Raw genomic sequence first — 23,678 nt, 5'->3', positions numbered from 1 at the left:
ATAAAACTCAACTCTAGACTAGCAAAAATCCACTGCTTATTTAATAGTTACTTTGCACTGCTTTCTGGTAAGGGAATAATAAAAGTCGTGCATGTTTGTTATCAAAAGACAATTGATCAAAACAGAGAATTCTTTTAACAAAATAAGAGGCCAACCCTATTAAGGCCTAATTCTGTCCATCCTCATGGGCTAGTGGCCTGTGTGAGTATTTTATCAAAGAGAATAAGAGAAAGAGTAGATACGGTATAAGGTCGATGAATTAATTAAAAGTGTCACTGTTACAGACAGGGTTTGAACCTACACTGTCTCCAACTCAGATCCAAATACTTAAGTCTTAGGACCCTCGGCCGTAGGCACTCCACAGGCACTTAAACAATTGCTGGCTGTCAACAATGAAAAAAGCTTTCATCTAATTCACAGTTTAAAACTAAATAAATACCAAAGCTCCAAATAAATCTTGTAATCTTATTGTTAAAATTATGAAAAATTATCTTGATATCTAAGTCAATAGTTTTAGAGTATGGGATTCTGTTCTTGGAAATTAGTTAGCGTGATCCTTAACACCAGTTATTTAATGTGGCTCCTCTAGATGTCCCCGTCAATCAATACTAAGTGAAGCCAGTTACGCGACATGTTGTTAAGCGTACCACGTACCGGTACCTTGTGCTAGCAAAGGAATGACAAAAATAAAGATTTTTGGCTAAATAGGCTGCATGTAAAAGTGGATTACGCCCCCTTTTAACCTGTTATCTTTGTAACAACCTTGTTAGCCATCATATTCGACTTCCAAAACGATATTCACTAGTATGGTATGACTCAGTAGCCCGAAAGCACCATGTAAATATGTATATAATTGCAATAATGTAGTGGAATGCTAGTGGGTGTGAGTGTTGGCAGTATTTGTCCCCATAGAGTGTGCTGCAGGTCCCCACTGATTCCCGCACGGCCATCGTACTCCGGGGATCCCCAAGGGGACTGGGACAACTCTAACGTGTGGACCAATCCTCTCTACTCTTCCGTCAACGGACCAAAATTGAAGGTGATCTTCTCATCTTTTTACCTGGTCTTTTGCACCTTTTCCAATTTATGGAACTGGAAATTTATTCCAAGGCTAAATGTAGATATATATATTTGGTATTGATCAATAATTCCATGAGTACCTTCAAAACATCCTTATAGATTATAACAACAGTCGTAATCATTTACATTTTTCGAGATACATTTACATTTACATTTTGGTGAACAATATGGAAGAGATTTATGTGGAAATAATGAAAAATGTTCCATCACTGTACCTCTTAGTGCGATCTATGTACAATCTTACTGTTCTATTTTTGTTATATAATACTCAATATTTAAAACTATTTATACTATTATATATTATATAAAATTTAATTATTTAATTTAATTTAAATAATTGTAATGAAATAAATAAATTCAAACAAGTAGGTTCTATTTTAATGTCATTGCCACAATATTCATAGGTGCATAAAATAAGTGACAGCACTTAGAGGCAAACTTTGTAGCTCTAAGCAGATATTTATTTATCTTATAACGTACATACAATATATATCATTAATTTTTGTATTACAGTGGTAATAGCTCGTTATTGAACCGTTTACGGTAAATTTAACATACTAATGTTTCAACCAGTAGTAAAAGCATTTTTCAATAAAAATGTTGAACTATCTCTGAAAAATCAAATTTTTAGGAACTTTTTATGCATACTTTAAGCAATACAACCCCTTCATTTAGTTCAGTATGTCCCGGGATCTCGAAATCATAATATACTGCTATTACCTTAAATAAATAAATAATTTTATAAATACAATCTTACACGATTCTGTTGCAAATAAAGATATCCGTATTTTATTGTTTTATTGTGTTGTATTGTAACATGAAAGTGTAACATGAAATCACTACTGTAGCATATATTGTATTTAAAATTTCTTATATTGGATTTTAAATACAAGCATAATAAATAAGTTAAAATCGCTAAATATTCATGTTTGCTGAAGCAGTGTATGTTTAATTGAACTAATCTTATTGTTTTTTATGGGCTTTACATCATGCTTTCGTGTGCTTTCCACAGGAGCTCATGGACAATCGGTCAGCAAAACCTCCTCACAGGTTACCAGACTCAATTCAGAAAGAGCTTGATAAGAGACAGATCGGGAAAACGTAAGTTATATAGTGAAATCGATAAAACTGTAACATATAAGATACACCAAAATATTGCTAACATTTCCATACACATGGCTTTTAATCTGAGTGAGGTCAGTGTGTACGTTGAGTCAGTTTACGACTGACTGTGTTTAAATCTGTATTAGAAATATATATATATATATATATATATATATATATATATATATATATATATATATATGTATACAGGGTCACCATCAAGTCTTAGGACGACTTTAAATGCCTATAGTAAAATAGAAGGTTTTCTGGTAGTCTACTTTGTTAAAGGGATTGCAATATGGGTAAGTTTGGGTAAGTCTCTCTGGCCTTATGATTGGATATTCGGAGGCAAATCAAAGCTGGTTAGGGCGAAGGAGTAGGTATAAAACTAAAGAAATTGTTTGGCTGAAATATAGATAATTTAAAGTTTGAACTTTTAAGTCTGTAACAATAGTAACAGGTTGTGATAGTCGTGGTACAAAGAGTATTTCAGCAAGGTTTTATTACGGTTTAATTTAACATCGTTTAGAATAAAGAAAAGTGCGTTTTATTTTGGATGTTTTGGATAAATTTGAATTTTTATTTTATTTAAATTTTATAAGAAAGTTAAATTTTTGTTCGATTTTCTTATTGAAATAACAAGTTTTTAATTTCATTTTATTCATTTGAAAGAAGAAAAGCTTTTCTAGAGAAAACTTATATGGCAAAAGTGGTTGTTGAAGCATTTGAAAAGAAAATATAAATACCTAACAAGTACAATGATTGTTCTTATCAGTCCAAATTAATTCGAAATTAATGAACTGCTAATTAATAAGCAATTTCTAAAGTGATTGGAGAACGTATTCTCCTTTCTATCTACCCTATAAAATATGATTGATTACTTTTTAAACTGGATAATTAAGTGTAGTGAAACTAATAAAATAATTATGTAACGGGATTTTGTGACACTTGCAGATCTCTCTACACAAGCCACTTTACAAATACCTCACGCTAGATTTCTTCGGACTTATTATACCATATCGAGGATTCGCGTGCGCATACTACTAGCGCATAATATTGCCACCTATTTGATATAAAAATAACTCTGAAACTGTTGATTCGCTATCCAAATAATTATTTCTTCTGATACGGGAGGCATTGTTACAAGGACTTTTATCGTTCTCGGTTCAAAAGGCACTCTATTTAGATAAACGCCTTCAATCCTTCACCGCAATTTCGATACAGTGCTGTACCTTGCTTCACTCGATTGAAGGAGTCTCGGTACTATCACAAATTTCAAAATATCTGTCTTCAATCTCCAATCTTAATATTCTTGTATGACAACAGTTTTTTCCATAAACAAACTATTTTGTATACTCTGACTGTTAACAATGGCTTTGTCTGTAATAAACGGATAAAAATTTCGCAATTCAAGAACAATGGCTGATGGCAAAATAACATGGCGCTGCTTCACTCGGTTCAGTGAAAACTGATAGTAATAAAACAAAGTTAAAAGAAAAAGTTGATTCATAACCACAATACACCTCAACTCAGCAGCCCGACGGTTACTCCTACTGCATCTTACAAGCCTTCAAATACAGTACTTCAGCCGCCACACCAGACCTTGCCACAAAATAATCTATTAAATGTGCCGGCCGCGGCTTCGGCATCTTCTATATCCGATTCGAACAAACGGATCAGCCACTCCTGGCCGAAAACTATGCTCTTAAGAAGAAAATTGCTAACATTCATGACCAGTATAAAGCCGTCCTTGATCGCTCTATACAGTGCTTGCTTTAGTTAACGGATCAGGTGATTGAGATGAACGAACCAATCGGCCTGTTCATTTATAGCTATGAATAAGAAATTGAAACAAAACATACCGGTATACAAACAGAAGACAATTTGGCTGGTAATAAATTATATTTGGCAGAAGACAATCAAATTGTACAATAAACTCAATTGAGTTTTCATTATGGCTCTGCCGCAATGTAGGCAGATTCCATGCTATAAGAGGTCCATTCAACAAAATTTCTTAGAATACACTTGGATCAAGGGTGGACATGCAATGACCACATCACTGCTCTCTGTTCCAAGCTATCCTCAGACATTTATGTTTTGAGGTCTTCAGCTAAATAATGCTCGATTCAGGGCTCATTTACCCACACCTCTCTTCCGAGTATTGCTGTGGGGAAACATGTACAAACACATCCTTCGTGGGGAAATTCCGGTTTTAGAAAAAGGCTGTTTAAATTATAGCAAAATGAAAACCCAGAGAGTTGTGCAAAGAGGCTTTCAAAGCCCTGCAACTGATAACGCTCAACATCCCCAGTCTATACATCTTGGAAACTACATTTTTGGTATGTCTAAATGTGAATTGACGAGAGTCCAATACATTTCTAGGTATGAGCTAGAACAGAGAAAGCTACCGTAATTTTTTAACCCTTTCTCTCACAAGCGAGTTTTCACTTCATTAACAGGTTGCCAGATTCTTTCAAAAATACTCCGACCTGTAAGGCAGTAACAACTCGCCTGAAATACCGTTTAGCAATTCAGGAATTTTATAATTTCTGGCATATAACTGAGAGACCACCCATTGCAATACTTATTGTTGTCTTCTGCAATAAAAAAATTCTATTCTACTTTTACTTTTTTAGAAATATCTGCAACCTCTTAGAGAAATCACAAATCAATGGTAATGCTTTCATGGTATGATTGATAAGTTTAATTTACAATGTCAAATATAATTAGAGATATTGTTTATTTTCAGATTGGCAGAAACAATTCGAGATCGAAACTTAAGAAGAACTTCAGGGGATACAAAACATTCTGCAAATCGAGGGTAAATACATAAAGTTCAACTAATATTTAGCTCCATTATTAGTTTCTCAACTGTTACAGTAACGTAAACTAGGGTTAGTAGTAAAATGTGAATTACATAACAATAGTGTATTATATGTAGAAACTAGTTATAAAAACCTGAATATTTTTGTTTGAAACTATACAGATATAATACATTCCTAAAATATTCGACCAGCAGATTTGGATCCAAAGATACTCTTACTGACGTTCATGCCTTACTTGTTGTGGAAACAAGGGCCAAGTCATGATTTTTTTGAGATAATCTCTTCCATTAATAATAGTTGGATTATTCCAATCTGTGGGGCAGTACAAAGAAATGGTTTGTAATAATTTATACGAATTCAAAATAAACATTAGGATTTTTGCAAAATACATAAAAATTAAAATAAACATTGAATCACAAAAATGGTTATTTAAACGCATATGTGACAGGAACGGCCAAGTACAATATAAGTGAATTGTAAAAAGTAAGGGCTCTGTGGTGTAATGGTAGCACACTCACCTTTCAAGTGAGACATCCGTTTCGTAAATATCAATCACACAAGTAACTCAACACTTTATTTTGTATGATCTACACACTATTAATTTTATCTTAGTTTGCTACTTTTATTGGTTTATAATTTATTTTTTAATGTTTTGCCAAAATTTGCCGCCCCCTGAATTCTGCCACCCTGGGCTATAGTTCATTCAGCCCATATGTAAATCCATCCCTGTTAATTAATTTATATATTTTTAATAAAAGCTCTCTAGGATCACACCTCATGAATGGTTGTTGTGTTTTTATATGTTTGGTTTACATTAAAATCTAAATTAAAGTATTTGTAATTTAATTTTCACTACTTTAATAAGCGTACATTTAAAATTAACGTAAGGAAATCTCGATACTCATAAGAAGATTGTTAAATCATTCAGATTTTGTTTAACGGCTTTTAAGAAACGTGTATTTTTAAAAGCTCTATGATAGTAAGCTCAATGGATTAAATACTCCACGTTAATAATGAATATAAAATGGTATTATTTAAATAAATCCAACCATGATTTATAACAGTGACTGAATAATAAGTGTAATCTACCGAAGACGTTTAATACCGATTTAGAATATATTGCCAGACACACAAACAATTAAATAACAACACTTTTTACATTGAACATTTAGTACTAGCCTACTTGTTGTTAGTGTTGTTCATATTTAATTTCTTAATATGTTAATCTCCTTCCTTCTCCACGACTGAAAACCGGTACACTAGTGAAGAGATGGTGTTTTAGGGGTGAGCGAAGCGATCGGGGCAAGGGAGAGCCTACTTTGGCCACAGGACGGCCGCTCAGAGACCCCTTCGGCAGTCTAGTCTCTCTGCACGAGGAAGAAGTAGCAGTCGGCTGAAACAGAAGGTATTAACGGTTTGTTAATGTTCCATATCCATATTGTTAGGACTCTACTGAAACCATATGTGAATGACATTTGTATACCGAGCCATATTGGAGACCAGATTGAGTTAAAGGATCGATTAAATGTATGTAATGATCCGTAGTTAAAAGGGACTATGTCAAGTAACTAAAAGATCTTGCTTAATATTTGATCTTATCATTAAAAAAACTAGAATATGACAAGAATGATTGTCTATCCAATCAATGAGATAGTGTTTCTATCACAATTAGTGACGTTTCTTGAATAATATCACTATTATATCACAACATTAGCACATCTAAACACCTTTTTGCATCTATAAGAAATTGGAATTTATTTTGCTGTACAAATCAAAGCACACAGCCTCTGAGCAAAGTATGCGTGCTTTATGAATGATTTCTATGATTATTGTATGAAATTATTTTTCATAATTTCAAGATATTTAATTGTTCAAAAATGGAGGTTTAGCTGAACTAATGAACTGATGGTTTTCTTTTTTAGTCATAAAATAATAGTAGTTGTTTTTAATTAAATAATCCTGCTTGATATAAGTTATATAATCACTAACTGCATAACACCGAATAAAGTCGTGATAAAAACTAGAATATATAACAAGTACGGTTTTGTATAATTATTCCAACTATATTCACTTCGCACGATTATAGGTATATTATAGAGTGAAGACTACCGATGACGGTTCATCTAGAGGCTTGAGGTTCTCAGGAGCAGTAAGGACCTCGTTCATCTTATCAAGGCCGGGCTGATATGATATGCTCTGTCGAGAAGACACAGATGTATTATCTCAAACCACATAGAATCAATTTCTCCTCACCTTAATATCAGTGATGTCACTCTCGTCGAGCGTAATCCTTTCTTATTGTTGCTGCCCAGGAAGATGAAGGCTACAAGGGGGCCCATTCACTATCATGGGGAAGGAATCCAGATCGAGGAAAGTGTCAGAAACTGACCGCTTGGGATCACCAACTTTCCTGTACTCCCAGCGTGGATCATTTCATGCATCAATTTCCTTAAGAAGTTGACTGGTAAAGAAACCATACGGTCCAGAGTCACAGTGAGAGTACCCTAGATTACTCATTATAGAGCCGCAGTGAAACTGATAACTTATGTATTGTTCCGAAATACTTAACTATCCTCACTAACACATACTGTCCAATAACCTTTTTCCCTACCTTATCCTAGACCCTTGAACTGATTATCTTGGCTGACTAAAGGATTTCCACCTCAAGATCTGAAATTACCACTACGGATGCCACTTAACGACTCCCTAACTCACCTATGAATTTGATGGAGCTTATGCATCACTCCATAATGAGCCTCACCACCACAGCCTTCTCCATTGATGTGGCTAAGACGTTCGACCGGACCTTTTGTTTAGGCATTCTTTATAAACTGGTCCAGAGCGTACTTCCCCTCTTCATGTACCAACTGTTGCAGCCCTACCTATCGTACAGGACAGGCTCTATCGATCAGCCCACTTCCATAACTAGGTCAATTGGTGCTTATGAACCACATAGTTCAGTGCTGGGACCTTTATTGAACTGAGAAAAACGAATGACATCTTACACCTCTCCAGGATGGCTCTCACCTATCAATTTCACTACGCTATTTCCTAAATTCTGTCGGCATCCAGTGGACATTCTACGCTTACATGTAGAGATAAATGGAACTACTGGACCCCAAGTTAAAGAAGTTGAGTGTAAAAATAAACACCGTGAAGAAGATTTAAGCATTATGCACCGTCCCAGCTCCAGAGGAATTTTTTCTGGGATACTCTCTCGAGTGGATTATACTTTGTAATACATCGGGATCGACTTCAACAGGATACTCAAATGAGAGAAGTCGCCTTGTCAGCGCTGTTCAAGTCTATTCTAGAAGACCATTCTACGACCGATTGTCACATGCGAAGCCACATTAGCCTGGTACTCCTAAAATTCAACAGCTCCATAATGTCTTTAGAAAACTTCCCGAACATGACGATATGATGGTGAACTTTTGGCTCTTCAGGGAAGCAACCATCATCTGCAAATATAATTGACTAAATCAGTCACCAGTCGAAATCTATGTACGCAATGGCATCGTGGGAACACAACCAAAACTGGGTGACTAGAGGGGATACTTGAAGAAAGAAGATTCTCTCATATCGAACCGTTCTTGATGTCCCCATCACACAAATTCACGACCCCATTTTATTAGTTTTAAATTCTAAAGATCCATAACACACCGTACCTACACTATTATTTACTGATTCTAACAGTGTTCCTTACTTTATAGAATTATGATTAAATTGGTGCTTATAATTTCCGTGAGACAATGACTAATTTTCTTAGAGGCTGACAAGATCCAATTCTGTTTGATATTATGCAGGAGGAAGGAATCAGAAATTTACAGGCTAGCCTGCTAGTCTCTCTACTAGTATTGTTTTAAAAACAATATTATAATCAATAATATTACAACAAAAACTAAAAAATACTAAACAAGGTTTATATTACTTTTGTAATTGATATTTTATTGTTTCAGGCTAATCCAGAGTTGGACAAGGAAAAAAGAAGTGTCGATAAGGCAGAAAGTAATGTGTAACGCTTAAGATAAAGTGACAAAAAAATCATAAAAGAAACTTCTATTCTTTTTTATTTCCACAGATGTTTAATTGCACTGATATTTTACAATGAAATAAGAAATAAAGTGTAAATACTGTAATAAGATACTTATGTTGTAGTGAAAATCATTTTTCTCAAACAAATCCTGTGAATATTGATCATTGTGAGTTTAACGATGATCAGTACCGATCATTATTACTTGTTGCATTAAAAAAATACATGTATGAACAGAGTTGTAGAACAATCACAAATAATTGAGTATAATTGAATCCATACTATTTAAGTGTGATTTTCTTGCCTATTACGTAGATGAATTTGGAGTACAAAATTAGATCAAAGATTAGGTGTGGTTATTTTGTCAATTAAAGGAAAGAGAATATTTCAATACCGTAGTTAATTTATTTATCATTATTCCTGCTAAGTATTTTATTTTTATAATTAGTTCAATGACAAGACAACAAATTAAATTTTCAGAAACACGTATATAAGTGTATCATTGAATACCCTTGTGATTCCTCAAAAAGTTGTTTGGGGCGACTTTAAATCATAAATTGATGGCTAGTGTGACAGTTTCACTTCCGAACTTCATTCATTGCAAAAATCAGGATGTAATGGGGCAGGTTTAATGGAGTGTATTAAATTAGGCCAATGCAATGATACGGGTTTTTCGGGTATCCCTGTTTTCTCCTCTTTCGTTTCAGTTTTGTTTTACAAAAAGTACTTACCAATTTGTTATTAAGAATTTTAATTTTTCGTTAAGACACAAGTTCGTATAACAGCAAAAGTTAAAACTTAGTCATCATTCGAGAAAATGTGATATAGAGAGCTATAGGAAAAAATACAAAAAATATTGGGTCTGTGACCCATTTGCCTTATGAAAAGTCCCGGAATCTGGGATCTCTTCGTGCCCCTTTTGTTTACCGTTTGCAAGATGCAGTTTAATCAAGCTCTTTGTCCTTAAGAACTACAAGAAACCAGCAGAACCGTGGAATTCTACCTAAGCTACCCGGATTCTAGGCCTATTAAGACAATATTGTGGATTTATAGTTTAGTCTTCATCGCGACAATAGTATTATTTTTGTAAGCATTCAAATAAAATACATTATTCTGTTTAGGGATTTTTATTCCGTTATTGTATTGTATGTTATGTGTATGTCAGGAATAAAAAACTGCCATAAGATCTTAAATATATTCTACCTTTTCAAAGAGATCTACTTAGGACAACTTCAGATAATAATATAACCCAAAAAAGAATATTCTAAGGGAGTTAAACCATTTATGAACACTGGGCAATGCCATATCCTTCCAAAAAATCCAATCCAACAATTTACTAAATCAGTCTCAGAAACTTCAAAAAACCATAAAGGTTTAAGTAGCAACTAATTATATAGTAAAATTATAGTTCCAAATCCTGTTATTCCAAAATTATACTCCCTCTCAAAAATGCATAAACCTGCGAAGGGAATGCGTCCAGTAGTATAACCCTGTACAAGTCCCAACATGTTAAGGCATGTTACAGTTACATTAAGGTATCCATGTTACCATTATTTATTTTAAGGTTATTTATTTTAAGGTAATCCATGTTAAGGTTATTTCATGCTAAGGTTAAATTAAAAATAATTATAGATTGATTCAATTCTACAAATTTTCTAAAATAAATAATTGATGACACTCACTGATAATAAATTTGTGCACCAATCAAATCACATTTCAACATAAAAATGTTATTAAACTCAAAATAAAATTATGGAACGGCTATCGAAAATGCTCTTTCATGATCAACAGCAAACGTTTTATTCAAGAAAATAGATGTTATGTATATAAAATGTATAATAATTATTTATAAAAAATAAATGTTAAAATATATATTCCGTAATCAATGAAAGCGAAAGACAAAGCCACAGTATCTTTTTATTTAATTCACCTAAACATGGCTTAAGTTTAGTCTACATACATAAAATAAACTTCAACAGACTTTAAGTTAGTAAGGAATACTTTGACTCTTCGTCAACTTTTAAAGTTTAATACCTTCCAAATTGGCAATTCAACTTGTCAACAAGTACTTATTTTTTAATTTTTTGAATATATTGATCAATTTAAAAATATTATTAGTTAAAGTTAAAATAATTTGAAGATTTGGATTTATTAGATCTTATAATTCATTTGCCTATGAATACTGATAATAAATCGAGCCCTCATCCAATAATCTGTCATCACGATCAACCTGAGAACCCTTAACCTATGGAAACCTATAGAAAAATTAAATATGTTAAATAAACTTTACAAATATACAGTATAAAATGTATTAATAATACTTAATAAACCATTGTGACCCTTTTTTTGTGGAAACCTCCATTGTACCACTAGTTAACATTTTTAATAATTTTGAACTTCTCTTATTTTGTCCTTAAGAAATATAATAATAAACCGTCCATCTTGTTTGATACCTGCAGTTATTGTTTTAATTATTTATGAAGGAACCAATGTAACTTACGTCTTTAGGTAATTGAAACTACAATAGATAGATATACTTGTTATAAATTGTTAATCAATTAATACTTTATTCAAAACAAAAATCTTCAAAATTATATTCAAAGCAATTGTTATTCTAATTTGGCTATTACCTTGGGGTATGTTGCAACTGTCTTCATTAAAAGTTTTATTTGTATTATTTCAGATTTAATAAATATTCTCCCCCTCACAGAATACGCCACTGGTGACAATTACGAAGCATTACTTATCAAATTTCGTTGTTAACAATTATTGGTATTATTTATTTTCATCTTTCATTTTATTGAAATGTTTGTCTATAAAGAGTGTGTTAGTATGAGGACTGAGATTACAACATTCAGTGTAATGTTAGTAGCAGTCGTAACGTAAACAAAAAAGAGAAAGTAAGTACAATAACCAGGGCAATAGGTGAAACATATTGAGCAGTATGCGTGTACAAAAATGATTTAATATCCATGGAAACAGCAAAGAACAGATATTTCAATTCTTTTGGATAATTCTAAAGTTTTACTTTCCAAAGTCGCTCCTCTAGCAGCATCGTTGATTAGAAGAAGGACCAAGACCAAGACCAGAACCAGAACTTACACGGATGAGTTACTTTTATTACTTTGGAATCACAGTTTCTGATCTTTTATCACTCTAAGCAATTCATAAATCCTACTATTAGCACCTATTAACCACAACCCAAAACACTGGAATAGTTCATACTTAATGATACCGTGATTACAAAGTAAACAGATTAAAAATATTGAATTTTAAGTTATTTTTTTAATTCAAATTTTGTTTTTCTGAAAATCGTTCTCATCGAATTGTGTCAGGAATTTTTGTATACTGAAGGAATGAAATAGTATTTTGGGTTGGTTTTATTTCTTTTTGTACCCTATGCGTACAAAAAGAACCGGTATATATCTGTAAGCCAAATTGCCCTATAAAACAAAGTCTTTAGAACTTGTATGCATATATTTAATCAAAATAATTGTTATTACAAAGAGAAATAATTTTAACTTAAGACTAATACATACCTTTCTGACATTTGTTTTAGTAGTGTGAATATTGAAAATAATTTGAAAATGGTGAATGCCAGATTACTATGATTAAAATTCCAAAATAATGTATGTTTGATTGATTAAATTTACAAAATTTGCAAAAATGTTATTCAAAAGTTGTAAAATAAATACGGTCTGTAATTTTTGAATACTTCACTTAGTTACTAAAATTAACACCAGAGCTTTCTTCCACAGTGCATGTCCAATTTACCAATTTAAGCCACGCAAGAAGAGAAATGCTTTATTATATTTCTATGTCACTTTTTTCACTGTAGTTAATAACAATTTACCTTCTGTTTCATGACAAAGTGGAATCAGTCGTTGTGGAGAATAATGCGTTGGCTAAGCATCCGAATCGAATGGGCACCGCTTGAGAAAATATTACCAGAACCACTCATCTTCGTCAGAAACGTGAATTGAATAAAATTATCAATACATTAAATCAACTTTGCCAGATAATTTTACTTTTATTTATTTATTATACGTAAATTACGCCGTTTTAGTTTTGGGCTAACCACAAAGATGTAATTGTCTACACCGGAATTTATCAATGGCATAAAATGGTATTTTTGTCTACATTTAAAACTAGATATTTTGAGGTTCACGATAAATTTTACTCAAATTACTGTATTAACTATGCACTTTATAGCAACTTTGTCTTGGGTAAGGGACTACACTAATACATCTACTTTTATATAAAAGCTTTCTCAGAAGTTTTGATATTCAAGAGAACCTTAAAACCTGCATCTTATTTCAATTTTAAGATCTTGCTTTTAAAGGCCTAGGTGATAAATTTCTCTAGAAACCACTACATTTTCATACTTACTGTAACGTATTTGCTAAATATTGAGCACTGTCCCACTATCCAAGCTAAATTAAATATAACTAAGTTTAATTATATTGAGTTCTTATGGAGAATAATATAGCTACCATGACTCATATAGGAGCAAAGATCATTACATTACTTTGTTAGACTCCATATAAACAATATACTAGCCCCATAGTATATTGATACAAGGACTACTATGGGTTGCTCCCAGAGTCCGGACCAAAGTTGGGGGTTCTTGTCTCGTACCTAAGACCGAAGAGAAGTGAAGGGGCGAAGGCTAGGCTGGAAAATATCTTTCACCTTGGACTCTGTCTTAATATTTTTCCATGGAGTCAGGTTAGGAGGAGACGTGCCTCTGTCTTCAGTACGTAAGGTGTGTCTTTACCTGTAGCAATGGGCATTATAAAATTGATATGCTGATTTGGGGATTCGATATCTTGCATATGACCTTTGAGCGTGTGCCCTTGTCTGTTTATCCCAGTGGCCTCTGGAATTATCAACTTATTTCTTCCGGAGATCAACAATGTCACTCTTTGTTGGGTTCTTGATCGAGGAGAAGGATGCCTTAACAAACCTGGGAACGGTAGGAAATATAAATTCTTCAACCATTCTTGAAATTACAATATGTGAACGCTCTATGAGCGTATCAAGGTTGGTTCGCAGAGAATTGTAAGAAGATGGACGTTTCTTGCGGGTTTAAGATTGAGTATGCTTGTTCTAAAGTAACTTTCCCGTACGGTTCTTTACTTAATTATATCGCGGTCTCTTTAGATTGTGTGCCCCTACGGAACATGAGAATCTGAGGAACTATTTCCATACATTTAGCATTTTTAGGAATGAATAAAGCAATGTGTAGAAGGAAACTGCTGAACACCTGATATTCCACTGGCATTTAATTCTAAGGGAGCGTTACGCCAATTTTAGGATTCTGGTCAAGAGTAGTAAATTTCTCTATTAGCTCTTAAAAGGCTGTAAACTGGTAGGCTTCCTTGGATATTTCAGGATCATTTAAAATAATAACTTTTCAAATATTTTACAAAGCCGATATCAGTTATTAACCGATAACAGTTAATAATTATCATTCACACTTTATTCAACAGATGTTAAACTGAAACGCGAGACTTCTAAACATCCCGTGCTTGAGAAGACTCAGTTTGGTAAATATGCAGTAATTTTAATGTTTCACATTATTGTACATTGTTGAAGCTAATCTTATAAAACATGTTTAAGAAATACTTAAAAACATTTCTTAAAATCTGGAATTAAAACCGTATAAGGGATGTTAAGATAGGACAACAATAAAACAACATTTTATGGAATACTGTTACATATGTAATACGTTCTAAAACTGTCAACGAAACCAAAATTATCAGCAGCAATCAAATCCGATGCAGATGAAGAATTGATCTAAGTTTTTCATCAGGAGCAATATTCAGTAGACTGCATGTATTACACACAAACCCAAAGCATAACATTTGAACTCTTCACACCATAGATGTTTAATGTATAAATAGTTATTCCACCGTGATTTTTAATCGAAACAAAGTGCACTCAATTGTCCACCTAACGCACCAAGAACACCTCTTCATCTGGGTTACACTTAATGTCTGCTGGTTAAACCAGCAATGTTTTGTAGTCCATATGTCTCTGAAACGGTGTAAAGAGCATTATTCAATACCTTCGTTGCTGAGTTAATTTAGATCTCTTCAGTCAACTCCAGATTCCAGAGCTCAAGTCTCTAAAATGTTATGTTTTAGACGCTCCACAAAGAGGAAAGGTAAATGGAGCTAAATTGATTAGTCTTGATTGAATCATTCCCACCATACTTGTGTTTTGTAAATAACTGTCTGTATAGGCTCCCTTTTAAAGTAGTTACTTTCAGTTTCTTCATATATTTGTCTGACCATGATGTAATTTTATTTATGTATCTAGTCCGCAATAGTCCGTTTCAAATCTGTTAGAAAGATAAGAAAAAAAATAAAATTTTAGGAAAAAATTATATTTTAATATGGTTTACTGATCTTTGCATTTCGACCTCAACCAGATCGTTTTCGTCTATCTTAGCTAAAAAGTAATTCCTGTGATAAAAACTGCTCTATCAATTTCTGAAAAAAAAAATAGGTTATGTGTTTGTACAGCAAATTGGTTCTCAGTTCCTAGATGATATATAGTATTTTACTTATCATTAACACTGAGTCAGAAAATTCTACAACGAATTCACATAAAGCGTTTCAAACCTCTTACCGGTCTTAGAAATCTATTATAGAATTTGCTTGACTATATAGTGGAAAATGTTTAAAGCAAATTTATAGCTAAAGCAGTAAGTTAAACGTTAGTATTAATTATTCCATATTATTATTCCAGGGTGTACCAAAAAGAATCATCCCATTTGGCGTGTCTATATTTCGATCAGTAGTAAACATATACAATTACTAATTTTTTTTGGCTGAAAGGGAAACTCAAAAAGTTTTTTTTTCATACCTTTTCCAAAGTGTTCAATAAGTCCACCTTTAGATACACGGCATATGTCTATACTGTAGTCAAATTCATTTCTCACTGCAGCGAGCATGTCCTGAGTTACTGATTCCACTGCTGTTGTAATGCGATTCCTCACCTCATCCGTTGTTGTTGGTAGTGGAGGCACGTATACAGTCTTTGATGAAACCCCACGAGAAAAAATCACATACAGTAAGGTCCGGTGACCTCGGAGGCCAGAAATGTAGAATGCGTCATTTTGTCCAGTGCGGCCGATCCACCGGTCACGAATTCTTTGATTTAAAAATTGCCGGACTGCCAGATGCCAATGTTGGTAAATAAAGTCGTTCGAATCAGTCTCCAATTGGAGGAAAAGATAATTCTCAAGCATATCGAGATATGTTATTCGTGTAACAGTGTTCTCAGCAAAGAAAAATGGATCGTACACCTTTTCCCGTGAAACCGTGCAAAACACATTAAATTTTGTAGAGTCTCTCTCATGTTGCACAATTTCAAGTGGGTTTTCTGTGCCCCACATTCTAATGTTATGGCGGTTTAACTTTCCATTTAAATTAAATGTTGCCTCGTCGCTAAACACTATGCTCGATACAAAATGTTCATCGTCCATCATCTTATCAAGAACGAAGTTACAAAACTGCACGCGTCGTTCTTTATCATCCTCACGAAGAGCTTGCAGTATCTAAAGTCTGTATCCTTTCATGCGTAATCGTCGACGCAACACACGCCAGACGGACATAGGAGGCATGTTGACCTGTCAAGGTGTGTGAAACCATGGGGGACGCGCTCCACGTCTTCATCGGCCCGGTGACTTGCCTTTAGACAGACAAACTGTTTCTTGAAATTGCGCATACCATCGTCTAATGCTCTGTGATGTAGGAGGATCAACACCATACTTATTAAGAAAGTCACGCTAAACAGTTATTACAGACTTATCCTGCGAAAAAAGTTGAACACAAAACGCTTTTTGTGGTGCAGATACCATTTTCACTAGAAATGAAGTAGGCGTTCACTCAAGCGTGCTGCTGCTACCTAGTGGGAACCATGTAAAACTTCAAAAGATGCTCTTCTCAACAGTACGTTGTTGGCGCATTTAGCTCAACAAACAGAATAATAAATTATGATTTTATTAAATCGGATGATTCTTTTTTGATACACCATGTATATATATACTTAAGGAAACATTTCTACTATTAAAAATGTCCTTACAAATTATTGTTATATTCAGTTATAAATTGACTAGGAAATAGGTAATGGCAAGATAATATTAGATCAACACGATTATATTGCGCAAACAATTAACTTCACGCTCGTTTTAGTTTGATAAATATTGATTTTAAGTAATTTTTAAGAATTAATAAATAACTAGTTCTGTCCGTGCAATGTTGGATCGATTTCTGCAGAAATCTCTAAACTAGGTTTTGTAAATAAATAAACATATTATTCAATTTACATGTACAATTTGCTCAAATATAAGAAATATTTCTATTAGTTAAGTATTTACCTCATTTAGTAATAAGAAAATACTTAAAATTTATTTTAAAAAGGATTTCATAGAAATTTAGACACACTTTGCCTACTGTAACCATAGTCTAATGGTGATAATAAATTACAATTTTCTTTTTTAACATTTTGATTATTTTTAGAAAACCTCAGGTACCGAGAGATGCATACAGCACAAATAAATATATCAGAATAAAAATATGAAACTAATGTTAAAGAGAATATAAAATTTTAAGCATATAACCACTCTGTGATTGAATTAGGAAACTATTACATGAAAACTAACCTATAAACTAAGAGACACTAATTATTTATGGAACTTAATCAAGGTGTATACTACATAAAAAACATTCATCTCTTACCTGCCATTGATTGGGTACTTAATATATGAAACTCATGTAGTTGGAGATCACTGAGGTCATAGTAAAAAATACTCTGTATGCAACGTTTACGTAATTTTATTGTTACGTAAAACCTAAAAACGCCACTTTTAAATGGTAAATCAAAATATAATATGCCAATGTGGTATGTAATGGTCTATAATGATATCTGTAGAGTTGGCCGAGTGGTTCCACTGTTGCTTGGAATTTTTCCTTCGACCGTAACCATTTAATGACTTTAAAATTAACTTTCCTTTACGTTGATGGTGACTCACACATGTGGCGTCAGCATCTTGGCTCGACATTGAAATTGAAATGGCAAAAAGGGATATTAAAAGACTATACAGCTAGAGCGAGAATATTGGAAGTTGAACAAGAACTCACCTAAAACAATCACGAGAACTTGGTCTCGTCAGAAATACATCATCACAACTTATATGCCTTTCAATCTGACAAAGAAAAACATCACCATAGGTAGGTTACTTTACTATTCACAATTGTACTTTATAATATGTTCAAAATAGATGACTCGCATGAAAGGGCTAATTTATAATACGAAAATGTTAATTTTACTTAGGGACAAGGCGCGCGAAGAGGTAACCGGTGAGCTGTCGAATGGATATAAAGTTCAAGGGAGTAAAGATTACTGCGCGTGTCAATTATCTTCATTATTTCACCACGAATTTAGTTCAAAGAACATCGGAAAAAATGACAGTAACCAGTAATGAGCAACAGGGTTGCGAAAAAAAATTAGATATAATACAACTAAATAATGGTACAAAAGTTTTCTCCAAACTTGTCTCATTTGCTGTGGTACATGAAGCTACATAATTAATCCATGAAAATACACTAAGACTACAATTACAGAGTACTAAGTCGAATATTGTGCAGCAGAATGTTGCATTTCGCACTTTCTTAGAGTACCATCTCAGGCAGAGTAGGAGACTGAACTCGACTACTAAGAATATACAATCACAGTAATGAAATCAATGGAAATTAATGCCAATATAGCCCTAATTGAACTGTATTGTATTTGGCTAAGTAGAATAGAGTTTGATCTTCCAAAATTAAAAAAAAGACTACAAAAATCCATACACAAATTTATACAAGCTACGTAGTGTATTAAAAAGCATGACCACAAAATGTACAAATACAACTAAAAGACATGGTTTGAGATGCTGAAAATGCAATCTTATGAATAAGATTTTCCAAACATTAAACATAAATATATTATAAAAGTTGGGTAAATTTATCGTATCTGCCCATATATCGAACTAGTAACATGAAATTTGCCTAAATTAAAATTTTGTTTTTAACTAAACCAGTTAAAAATTTATTATAATATAAATCTATAAAGTGTGTGAAAATTGTTTATGGCATATTATACATATTTATCACCTATGTTTGATAGATCTTCAGATAGACGTGGTTCCAGTTTTCAGGAGTCAGACTATACCTATCAGATTTCAGACACTGCACTAAACGGATGGTGAAATAGAGTTTAACTCAATATTCCTAGTTGAATCAGTTTTAAATATTCTGAGTCAAGCATATTTCTCATTGTTTTAGTGACTCACATGTGTGTAATACGTTATCTAAAATTGTTAAAGGAAAGTTTAAAATGCTGTGTATTATAGACTACTCAAATTAAATACGTCTAAGTAAAAAATAAAAAAATACTCGTAGGTTTTGTAAATGAAAATAGACTAAAGCGTAAGGATAAAATTGAAAACTTCCTAGTCTAATTTATTTGAATGATAACATACAGAACACACATCAATCACAACGTGAAGCAACAAAACATGTTTTGCTTTCACTAATTATTATATTCACATCCTTTAAATTATAGAATTTATGTGTGGAAAAAATAACAGGAATTATGTTCAATGTTGTTATCAGACGTGAGACACAAAAAGCGATAGTAAAAATACGGAAAACAGGTGAAAAATACTTAACGGAATGTATAAAACTTATGTGTATCCATAGAAACAACAAAGAAATAGTTTGAGGCACTTATGTGTTTTTTTAAAGTTTAGTTTTATATTGAAAAGTTCATTAAAACACAACAAATAGACACACCACCACTTATAATCAAGAAGAACAACACCAGGATCTACAAGGATAAGTACTTATAACATTTAGAAATTACAGTTTCTGCTCTCGTGTTTCCAAAGCAGCGTATATCCTAGTTTTAGTGACTACTAACAACAACACCAACAATACAACAGTTCACTCAACGCGATTAAAAAGAAAACTTAAATTACATTGCTATTGATTTGTATCATTACAGTTATTCCCAGTTTTGTAAGGACAAAACTAATAACAGACATACATTCCATTGGTACATTTTGTGAGTAATCAACTGCTTATTTAATTTATTTTGTGCTGTTTTTAATGGTTTTTAAATTGATATAGATGTTTACGAGAGTGACTGTATTACTTGTATCTAACAGATGTCGTTATGATATTTTGTGATAGGCTAAAACATGAAAATGGGTTGAAACTGGTGTATGAAAATTTGTATATGGATGACAATGCCTTACTACTCTGTTGTAACTGTTTAAATTAAATATTTAAAAACAATCGTGTGAACAATTTTTAAGATAAATATAGTCTATTATTTTTAACTTCTTTAATTAGTTATTAAAGTTAACACCAGAGCACTCTTCCACAGTACATGAAATTTATAGTTGAAGTAATACAGTAATAAATATGCTTTATTCGAGTCCATTGTTATTTATAAAATTGTAATATTTTCGTTGTGACTAATAATAATTAACTTCAGTTTCATGACAAAAAGAGTAAGTCGTCGATAACAGTGTGTCAGTTGAGCATCCAAACCGAATTGCATTCTGCTCTACTCTACTGTAGTAAACCAACAGCAGAATGGCCATAGGCTTCATCATAGTCTGCGTTAATGATGAAAAATTTACTAATAAATCTAAGAACTAGCCATTAAATTTTATTTCCATTGTTTTATTATAGCCTATACTAGCTCTAGCATACAAATTAGACATACAAATTATCGTAATGATCGGTCAAATAATTTGAAAGACCATCAATGTCATATACATGTATGAGAGCCCGGCAAGTGAGAGATCCGGGTACGAGTCCCGACGGAGCAAGTACTTTTTGTGATTGAATGTTTATTGAAAAATTAAATTAGGCTATTGCCATTTATACAAACACACACAAACACACACGCAGGTACATAAATTGTTCTTACTGTGAGAACAGACTTGTGGATTGACAGTTCATAAAGGCTTTAGCCGAAGCTTATGTACAATAAGAGGAGCAATAAATTCCATATACTACTGTTTCAAAGTATCTTTCCATTATTGACGTAAAACATTTAATGGATTCATATTTGGTTTTCAGGCGCTTTGAGCATTATTTTAATTAGTGCTTGAAAATGTTATAGGCTGTATTTTCCAGTGATTTCCTCATTAGTTAAGTTATCTGTAGTAAATACTATAGTATGCATTATATTTCACATACAAACATTTCACTGAGTTTGGATTAAAACTCTTTAAAAAAATATATACTATCTACAAATAAAAAAAAACCATAAGATTAGTAACAAAATGAAAGTTACATTCTATATTACAACACTTAGGTTTGAAAAAAAAAAAAAAAACAGTTCGAGCCGTGTAACAGATTCAATTAAGAGCGATATTTAATATTTCCACCTCAAGTTTGATTAGATATCTTAAAATGAGCCGCTAGAGTTACCCGAATATTTACAAATTAATTGTTCTTACTGATCTCCTCTAGGAGGAATCTACCAGTATTTAATCTGTTTTTCTTGAAAAATGTCATTTTAGAATTATAACCAATACTATAGTAATAAAGCTGTTATTTTTGTAGACTACTCGTGTACCATACATGTTTATATTTTATTATGTTTTAATAAAGATGCAACTAAATCTAACAATTCTTATGGATATGATTATCACAATCGTACATTGTCATGCTACTGTTAATTATACATCAAAAACTCCTGGGGTGTTTATCCATCAGGAATTCTTAGGGGAACTGCAGTTTTAATCACAGAAAACTGTAAACTAGACACAAATTTGCCCGGGCCAAAATTTTGGCGTTTTAACTCCAACTCGAAACTCGTTTGTTAAACTGTTGTTTACATCCAAATTTTAAAAATATTACTGGATGTTTTCACGGAAATCCAAAATAAAATGACAGGTCCACAAAATATGAAAATCTAGGTGACCCATCCATTGTAAAGGGACGTCAACAAAGAATTCAAACTTAAATGAAGTTACCTAAATATTATATTATTAAAAATACTTAAGTAGTACGTAGATAACATACATTTTCCCTGTAGTGCAGTTTTATAAATTATTGAGGCTACATAAAATACAATGTTATAGTAAATATATGACCTGTCACATTAGATCAGTACCACTCTGGCAGAAATAAATATTTACTTTAAAATTTTGCAGGTCTCCTAAAATTAGAGGACTGAGTTAGGAAAATTAACAAAACAAAGAATATAAGATAATGGTAAAAGTGTTGTAGGCCTATATAGAGGACTTGAAAATCTAAAAAAAATATTTTTTGGGGTTACGATTGGTTTACTTTTTACCCTCAAAGTTTCTGCGTTATTACTAGAGTTACATAATCACTCACTTTTATTACAGTGATAAGGTAATAATTATATATTCTATCCTTAATTTATTACTTTATGATGGGAAAGAAAGATTCTCAAAACTTATACAGGGGTTCAGCAGACATTAGAATTACAAGGTAAAGGTACAATGTGAACGGTTTGACATATGTGTGTTGAGTGTCGGTTTTTATAAATGTACATGATAATTGTAAAGAGAAGAGCTGTCCCTCCTCTAGAGACCGCAAATGTATTTATGATGTCTGCGAGGATTAGTAGACTTCGTTTGCGGAATTTTCCATGTTACAGAAATCGGTGCAATCAAAGCAATGCAGGTACTAGCTGACCATCCTAGCAGTAGCTTATAATAAAAACATTCAAAAAAACATCACAGGCAGCGTTGTATAGGTTTAAACTTATTTAAATTTATTGTCAATCATGTAATATCTCTGTACTATTATGCACGAGATTAATCTTTCGTATTGAAACTATCCTAGCCAATCAATCTCTGCCTGAAAAAATCTTGAATGCGGTTTTAAACATAGTTGAACGTTCTCAAGGGTTTTTTTTGGGAAGTTATTTTTCACCATATTGCCAAAACTGAGTCATCAGGCGTTTGAATACACGATCGGTTATTTAAGCCAGGAAAGAGGACCTAATTGAAGTAATCCTCAGATTAAGCACATCCTCATAAATCTGTTACAATAGGTGACGGCAGCTACTTCTGACCAATTAAATAGTTAAGGTTAAATGTATTGCAGTAGGTGTTTTATTACAGTAAACGAAAAACGCAACCTTGTGTGCCCGGTCAACTTGGTCAAGTGTCAATGTTCCTAACCTGCCTACCCTGGCCCGTTAATTAACTAAGAAATGTTAGGAAATATTTTGAAAGATCCAATGATTACAACTTAGTTAATCCCACTTAAAATATTAGACATTACTATTACTTTTTACCTAAAGCAATATTATAAAATCCTAGGAAAAAGGTTATTTCCCAGAGTTTCCCATTATTGACGTAAAAAAGTTAAATGGGTTCATAAACCTCCGTATAATTGTGCTTTGAGTCATCTTAGGATAAAACACCTTAATGTTATAACCAAATAATGTAAAATATTTTTTAGAATTATTTTACACTTGTTACAGTTATAGACATTATATAATTAATCTCCACTTTGGTCTTTATTTCATCCTCAGTTATTTATAGATCATTTTCTTAGTGATTAAAAATATTGTAGTCTTTTTCC

At 32.7% G+C, this 23,678-nt stretch overlaps 1 protein-coding gene across 1 annotated transcript in view; it reads left to right on the top strand.

The window, feature by feature from the left end:
• The window catches only part of LOC124368163 (kinesin-like protein KIF12), a 62,174-nt gene extending 52,741 nt beyond the window's left edge, over positions 1-9,433 (top strand). The window contains exons 11-15 of the mRNA XM_046825439.1: positions 913-1,039; positions 2,093-2,181; positions 4,934-5,005; positions 6,292-6,414; positions 8,969-9,433. Of these exons, the coding sequence (XP_046681395.1) occupies positions 913-1,039; positions 2,093-2,181; positions 4,934-5,005; positions 6,292-6,406 (403 nt within the window). The 3' untranslated portion in view covers positions 6,407-6,414; positions 8,969-9,433. The remainder of the gene's footprint in view (positions 1-912; positions 1,040-2,092; positions 2,182-4,933; positions 5,006-6,291; positions 6,415-8,968) is intronic.
• The last annotated feature ends 14,245 nt before the right edge of the window (positions 9,434-23,678 follow it).

This window comes from Homalodisca vitripennis, chromosome 8 (assembly GCF_021130785.1).
Source record: "Homalodisca vitripennis isolate AUS2020 chromosome 8, UT_GWSS_2.1, whole genome shotgun sequence".
Classification (NCBI taxonomy): Eukaryota; Metazoa; Arthropoda; class Insecta; order Hemiptera; family Cicadellidae; genus Homalodisca; species Homalodisca vitripennis.
This window is presented reverse-complemented; position numbering and strand designations above follow the sequence as displayed.